Source organism: Neltuma alba, unplaced genomic scaffold, assembly GCF_004799145.2.
Source record: "Neltuma alba isolate B1F8T4 unplaced genomic scaffold, ASM479914v2 tig00010744_pilon, whole genome shotgun sequence".
In the NCBI taxonomy this organism is placed as follows: Eukaryota; Viridiplantae; Streptophyta; class Magnoliopsida; order Fabales; family Fabaceae; genus Neltuma; species Neltuma alba.
The window spans coordinates 20,215-28,485 of record NW_021635571.1 but is presented as its reverse complement, the minus strand read 5'-3'; the positions used below and the strand labels follow the sequence as shown (position 1 = coordinate 28,485).

At 33.0% G+C, this 8,271-nt stretch overlaps 1 protein-coding gene across 4 annotated transcripts; it reads right to left on the bottom strand.

The window, feature by feature from the left end:
- Nucleotides 1–3,639: 3,639 nt before the first annotated feature.
- On the bottom strand, nt 3,640–7,387 carry LOC114758706 (pentatricopeptide repeat-containing protein At2g27800, mitochondrial). 4 transcript variants are annotated; one of them, XM_028947787.1, is made up of 3 exons: nt 7,326–7,371; nt 6,325–6,376; nt 4,757–5,838 (listed from the first exon to the last, which is right to left on the bottom strand). In XM_028947787.1, the coding sequence occupies exons 1-3, from the start codon at nt 7,336–7,338 to the stop codon at nt 5,004–5,006; spliced, it is 900 nt and encodes a 299-aa protein (XP_028803620.1). In that variant the 5' UTR covers nt 7,339–7,371; the 3' UTR covers nt 4,757–5,003. The 4 variants fall into 4 exon arrangements, with proteins under 4 accessions (XP_028803617.1, XP_028803618.1, XP_028803620.1 ...); XM_028947784.1 differs by adding an exon at nt 3,640–4,073 and having other exon boundaries at nt 4,985–7,387; XM_028947785.1 differs by adding an exon at nt 3,640–4,058 and having other exon boundaries at nt 4,985–7,387.
- Nucleotides 7,388–8,271: the final 884 nt, after the last annotated feature.

Here is an 8,271-nt window from a genome sequence, read left to right as displayed (position 1 = left end):
CTTTGATATGTAAAAAATGAGTTATGAGTGACTTATAATAGATATTAGAATAGTATAACAAACTCTATTTTTGTGAGATTGATGTGTTTAAAATGGGGCATAATATTATGTATTTATATCTTTTCATCATTTTAGAAAAAGTTAAATATCAGTGGAAAATTCATATATTCATAATTAAGAATAGTGCAACTTTAATGTATCAACTAAAGATATGAATGTAACACTTGTAGATGTCGCTTTATTATGCAACTACCATTGTCCCTTTTCACTCCTATCTTTTTCAAATCTCATTATCACAAAACCTCCAACTTGCTCTTTTTTCTTCTATTTAATTTCTCTTCTCTTTTTATTTATTTATTTTAATTTTTTAATCGCTCCTGTCCACCCTTGCCACACTCGCCTAGGGATTCCCTCTTATCTAAATATGTACCACTTTTTTAATATAAGATTTATTTAACTAATTTAAATAAATTAAGAAAATTCTTTAAATTAGTTATTTGTTAAAAATATGTATTAGTTTTTTTTTTTCAAAATACCATTTTAACTCAGTTACAGTGAAATTATACCTTAATAAAAATTTTCTTAACATGTGTAATCAATAAGAATAATTTTAAAAAAAATAAATATGAGAAACAAAATAAATTTAAATATTATATTTAAAATCAAACTCAATCTCTAACTAGTATTTTATAAATGGTATTATAAAGCTAATATTGTCCAATAGATCATAACCGCACCTTCGATCAAATGGCCCACAACTTCCCATGCCCTGTAAACACCAATATCAATTATTATTGTTGCATTTAATTCAAGCTAATGTTGCAGCGTGAATCATGCCTATTTTTGTTTGTTGCCATAAATAATTGTTTATTTAGGATATGCTTACACATTCACATTTTAAAAATTATTTTTCCATCACATACTTTTGAACCATTTAAAAATTCCAACAGCTAGAATAATAATGAATACTACTATTTAAAATAACCAAGGCGATATTTTTTCCTTAAATAATTTATTATATTGACAAACAAATCATGCCAAGTTGGCAAGTTGCAAAACCAACACAAGAAATTGAATGGATAAAAAATTGCTTTCCGGGGTACAAAAAATTGTTTTTTTGGCCCAATATACTATCCCGATTATCAATATAAAAACTACCTAATTAATTTGAATAAATAAAAAGAATGAAGTAAATTAGTCAAATATAACAAATATAACATGATCTCTTCAAAATATCCTAGTGTCAGTGTATAACATTAGATTATAAGTCAATTTATAAATTAAATAAATTGCTTAGGGGAAGAATGATAAATACAGAAAACAAAATTAATTAAAATATTATATTTAAGACCAAATCTAACTTTTCGAATGCGTTTTATATTAAGCACTGGAGTGAGTGCTTTTCCCTTCAGAAACAAATAGGAGAATGACACGTAAGGAACAAGAAAGAAAATTAATTATTTTCAAATGCCATCATGTTCCACTCATCTTTTTCTTCTCTTTCCATTTGCATCAACCACAAAAAATCATAAATTACGGAGAAGGAGCAACGTTAAAAATAATAAATAAATAAATAGTCGAAAATGTGCTTATGTGATTGGCAAATATCGCTTAATTGCTAATTCCGGAAGTTGAGATGTAAACCCTGAAAGCTCAATTATAAAACCTTGAAAGATCACTTAGAAATTAGCCTAGTGAATTATAAAAATTTCGCAAAGTCTAAAAGAATAGTTTGTAAATCTTGAACGTTCAGTTGTAAATATTTTTTTAAAAATCAATTGAAAAATAGTTGTAAATTATGGATCAAATTCAAATACTTTAGAGGTCTTACTTATTCTTGTACAGCTAGATGGGAAGAAGGGTGAGAACCAAAGTAAACACTAAAGCCCAAATAAATGTAGCTATTGGGTCGGCTGCGTAGCCCAAGCCCACGATCTAAATGGATTGTGGATAATTCTGTCTTGCCAATGAAAGTTAGGTCTAGCAGAAAGGATTAATTCCTCATAATACGACGAACTAAAATTTGAATTCTCACTCAGAAGTATGTCCACATTTAGTGTTCAAACAGGATTGTCTTTATTAAGAGGATTTGTTACCTGTTGCTAGCAAAACAAAATGTCTACCTTCTGAAGCGACTCACCAAGGATGATACTGTGACCTCCGATGACATTATTCCCTATATTCCCGTCTCACTCATTGGAAAGCTTGAAGGAGCGAATTTGAAATGACGTGTTAACTGTCACTGATAGCATCAAACTTAATTTTCTTTCCTATAAGGATAAGTTACTTCACAGTGAAATTGGGATATATAAGAAAGAGATGAAAGATCAAAGAGTTTTCCGCCAAACAACCAGGACCATCTTTTACTCTGTCTAAAGAGTTTGGAATCGAATCATGTTGTTTTGAACTCTTTAAGAGATACCAAGAAAAAAATATGGACTGAATTTGACCGATTCAACTTAAAAAACCGGCCAATAATCCAGTTTGGTTCGTGCATTAAACCAGGCAGGAGTTGAACTAGTATCAAACCAATTAAACTGGGGTAAACCGGTATGAATTGGTTTGAATGATTATGTTATTATTAGTCTTTTTTTTTTTCTCATTCTTTCTCATATTCAGTCACTGTAGATTTGAAATGAATTTTAATGATGATTTTTGTATCAATGATTATTAATTTTAGTTATTAATGAATCGTAGAGATCAAAATTCTCAATTTTGTTGTACTTTGTTATTGTTATAATCAAACTATTGTTATATTTCCTTATATCTTATTATTAGTGATTGTTAAATTATATTTTGTTATTTTCAATTAAATTATATCATTTTAATATGACCGGTTTGACCATGAGTTGACTCCAATCTGATCAATTGACCCTTGAATTATTACCTCAATCAATTTGGTATCTAGTTCGGTTTTTTGTTTCTTGAGAGACACTAGTTAGGCTAACATAAGTTTTCATCATTCAAGTTCTTTCAAACAATGGTTTAGTAATACTACTTGCGGTCATAAATATAATATCTATTTTATAGTGTAACAAATAATATTACTTCAAATCCTAGTTTAGGACTAGATGTAATATTATTTGTAAGTCACAACATGATGATATTTCTATATTCATTAGGGAGTTATTGAGTCATGTTCTCCAACACAACACAAGATGGGACATTAGTAATACCTAATGAATTACCTTCTTTAGGTTGGTTCAAGAGTAACGTGATGGTTCCAAACAAACACTTACCCTGGAGTTCAAATTCAATCATCAATTCATCATTTTACAAAAAATAAATCTAGCATAGTTCAACGTATTGCTCAGATTTTACCCTGTATTTATATTAAATTTGGAATGTAATGGACATATTTCTTCAGCTATATGTGGCTTTCAGTGAAAATTATTCACTTCAACAAAATAATATTATGTATATAATACTTCCGATTCTTAATATAAGAGCTAATTGATTATATTGACTATATTAAAAAAGTTTGTTAAGTTAATTATTTATAATAAATAGGTGCTATTTTCCTTATAATACCCTTACTAATCATGTGCATTAACTAAAGTCATAATTTGATAGAACATTTAACATGTGTAACTACTACAAAAACTATTTTAGAAAAATAGATAAACATAAGAGACAAAGTAAATTGAAGTCTTATATTTAGGATCAAATTGAATATCAAATTAGCTTTTATGTTAATTACCAACACTAAAGACTAGAGACCAATATTAAGGACTAGAGGTAGTATTTCTTTAGAGTGAAACTTTCACTTCAACAAAGATGGATAAAAAATCAAAGGTCATCACTTGCAAAATGAGGGAAAGAAGTGATAACTAAAGCATACAATTAGACAAAGATCTGTACAGCTTGGACAAAATTGCAAACTTAAGCCAGCCTTTTTTGAGCAATCAGCATATTATTGTGCACCTTGGGATCAATGAGACTTCCACTTTTTGGAGGGTCAGAAAATACTAATCGCCTTGTACCATATTTGCATGTTGCATCACCGTTCTCCAAATTTTTCTTCCTCCAAAGGATCTCGCATCAAGGCAATATCCAGTCTGCCATGAATAAAACTGAAACTTTTCCAGTGAATGGTAGGATGGGGCTCTCAACTTATCATAAAATATCTGATCTGATGTGGTCCAAAATATAAGACCAGAACCGTCTTATCTTATACAGTTTAACTTTGCTTTACATCAACTTTGTTCTGAGAATTGCTTTCATCACCTTCAATTCAATCTTGATCAATAAACTTTGCAGGGTGTGGGATAAACCAAGGGAATATTGCTTTGAATATGCATCAGGCAATGAGAAATCCTTTTTTTTTGGTATAATCAGACCCTGCATGAGCAATAATGCTGTTGTGGAATACTCCCGCATGAACGAGACACAAAAATCAAATAGGTCCAACTGATGCATATTTTAATACCAAACCTTCTTAACTGTTAGCAATGAAATTTTTGAAAAAAGATTGCTAATCATTAATTTCAGTAATTTGAGGTTACATGGAGGTGTGATGCAACTATTTTGGTATCTAAGAGGTCAAAGAAGATACTGAATTACTGAAGAACAATCAATACACCGATGTAGCTTCTCTAGGGAAAATGGAGAACTACTTGTCATCAGCAGCTTCTGCCCATATAACTCTTTATTACCTACCCATTCTTATAAAAAAAAAAACAAAAGAAAATTTGTTACCTAAAACCTAGTGATATAGAGTACATAAACTAATATTACCCCAGATTTTGACAAGAGATTGATCATATAAGGCATAAAGGAGAAAAACTGTTATATTATATGCCACCCAACCATCCAGTTACATGAAGTGCCAAATAGAAAGGAATCTGCTATATATGTAGTTTGTGCACTGCTATACACATGTTATCAAAAAGATATGATGAAATGATCCTTAGAACATTGAAAATAAATATAATTTTACATAGGATAAGCTGAATATAACAATAAAAGAAAGGCAGCTCAGTACCTGGATCAACTCTGCTAACTCAATTCCCATAGTCATCTTCCAGCACATAAAGAAGTTTTTTGTAAGCACCCCCATCCACAAGGTTCTTCTCTTGAAACTCCTGCAATAACCTCATTGCCTCCTGAACTCTTCCTTGTCTACATATCTCATCCAGTACAGTCCTATAAGTAATAAAATCAGCTGACCTCTGATTTTCAGTCATCTCCCACACATATTCCACTGCCTCCTCAGTCTCTCCACCAAGTGCCAAAGCATTGACAAGTGAATTATAAGATTTACTACTTGGGATTAAGCCTGCGGTCTTCATTTCATTGCATATCTCTTTAGCATTCTTCGTTCTTCCTTGCGCACACAAGCCATGTATCAAATAATCATAGGTAAAAGAGTTAGGCTTGCATGCATAAACCCCGCCCATCTGATGGAATATCCTCAGCGCATCATTAACATGGAGAGAAAGCACATAACCTTTGATCATGGAATTTAAAGTAAATATATCAGGCTCTACCCCATCATTGACCATCTGCTTAAACAGACACCTAATAGTGTCCATATACGCATGATTTATGTAAGAGTTGCTTCCTCTGCTCAACAGTGCTGCAAAAAGGATATTATAGGTTCTGATAGAAGGCTTGCAATTCGAATTTCTGCTACTTTTCATGTGGTTGAATATATTGACAGCTCGAGTCAACTTTCGAGCTTCTGTGAAATAATATATAATAGTATTGTAAAGTGCCTCTGAACAAATTAATGGAACTGCAAGCACTTGATTGACAACATCATCCATTTCTTGGTACATTTGTGCCGCACCGAGCTTCTGGATGGTTATGTGATAAGTGGTGGTGTTGTGCCGAAACCTGGATTGTTGTGATGCCCAATTAAAGAGCTCCAAGCAAACTAATGGGTCTTCTTGAAAAGTAATAACATTACAGAGTTCCTCAGGAGTAAACCTTGGGGAAAGTTGGGACAAGGCCAATTGAAATTGGGCTTGATCTAGAATAGGCTTCAAGGATTTTAACAGTCTCTTACGAGCTCTTCTTCGAAATGACCTTGAAGGTGGCTTGGTTGAATAATAAGCAATGCAAGAGGGCGCATGCAGGGCTGGAGTTGTTTTAGAAGAGATTTGGGAAAAGGGTCCAACTTTATGAGTCTCATAAACAGTAATCCTAGAATTTTGTACAATGGGACTATTGAGCAAAGCTGATTCATGAAATTGTTGCCAAAATGAGTTTGCAAAGCATAGATGATTCAAAAAGTTTCTAATGGAGCAGCTACCATGTTTCAAGCAATTTCTACCAAAAGAATACATTTCTTTCACTGTCAAGTAAACCCTATTTGCTTACCAGCAAAGCCAGAGATTTCCTCTTCTGTCGCCTTTCCACTTTGAGGACATTCCTGAAATTGACAAAAACATCAGATTGTATGATCAAATACACCCTGAATGGTAACAGGGGCGACAACAGGGCTGGTTTTTTAACTGCCTTAGAACCAGATTTTCAGATCTAGGGTACTTTGGTTAGGTTCTGGGTGGTTGGAGTCTGGACCGGGGGTGGCTGGAGGTATGGGTGTGGAGGCGAGTCCAAATTACCCGCTCAGCGGATATATGAGCACCAGAAGCTCATCAACTAAACGCATAGTTTTTGTTAGTGAAAGAATGATAGGCCATTTCCATACTCCATCCTCCAAATTCCCCACTTAATGGAAACGTGGCTTCGCCCTTTAAAGTTTACACTATTGTATTGTCCTTCACCGAGGCAGCCAAACCTGGCTTCACTGTTGAATTCATACACTGTGACACCCCAAAATCGCCATTTTACAATCACTCCCAACCATTACCATCTTATGATAAAGTGAACAATGCTGTCTTGACCAAGAAAAAGTGAACAATGCTAAGCGTTCCTTCCAACGTGTGAATAGTTTCTGATCTAATGTTGAATTAGCTCTTTACGATGATATTGGAACTGATATAATTATTAGCCAAGGACAATACCATAAGGAATGATCTATAGGTACTCCAGCAAAACCAAAATACGGCATCATTGACATAGGAAGTAACCTTATTTAGTTACAGTGTATACTGAGCTTAATGGGAATAGGAGGGAGGAGGCAGCAACTGAACAGAATAGCAGAGGACGAGGGGTAAATACCACAAATAATCCCACTCATTTGGATTTTCTTACCCAGAAATAGAAACCCAAAAACGATCCAGTTCAATTTAGAACGACTGAGCCTTACCGAAAGAGGATGCGATAGGAAAGCAAATTAGAAAATTCAAGCTATGTTTGTATAAAGCTTCATCAAGAAAACGAGTTCTGTTGACACTACAAATGCAAACGTTAATCACCTGAGGCCACCATGCATCAGTCACCGGAGTTTCACCGCCGTTTCCATATCTACCCTTTCGCCCATGCGCATCTCGTCTTCACAGCGCTGGGTCAGACTGAAGCGAAGAGACAATCCAAACCCAAAGTCCCTGATCATTATTATTATTTTATTAGTGAATGGCTATGATCATTTTACAGTTAGCAGGTGAGATTGGTCTGTTTCATCTGGACGACGTCGTTTGCTGTTTTTGGGGATACACCTGAACGACGTCGTTTAAAAGTCAGCCTCTGGTTCCCACATATCGCCATATGGGCTCAACATGTAATGCGGACTCGACAGAAGCGGGTCAGGATATTGTGGGTGTAGGCTGGGCTTGGGCCCTTGATTTTCACCAAAAGAAAAACCATTTTTCTTTTGTAAAGATAGAGTACATACACAAGTTTTTGAGAGAATCTCAAAAAAAATATCTTTAAAATTTTAAAATCTTAAATAAAAAATGACTATAAAAATATTTTAAAATTTAAATATATATTTTTTGAATTCTTCCCAGATTTTTCTCAAGTTGAAAAATGGGAGGAAAACATCTTTGACGGAAGTATTATTTTTCTTTTGAAACCATATTCCTTAGACTCTCTTATATGATAATGAGAAGAACAATACTTATATCAAATTCTTTACATACATTATATAGTTCTCAAATTATACATAACCATGTGTTATATTTTTAAAATATTAGTATTTAATAATATTTATTATAAATTCGCATAAAACAAAAAAGGACACATGGACATGTATTATTAGAAAATTTGACATAATAAATATAAGAAACTTGTTCTAAGTTTTTTTCCTAATGGGAATTGATGATTACAGTTTATAGATTTATTTAAGATTCATTATTTACAAAATTATAGATGTTAATGAGAATGGATCTCATGTCACCGCCAAAAAATAAACCAAGCGAATGA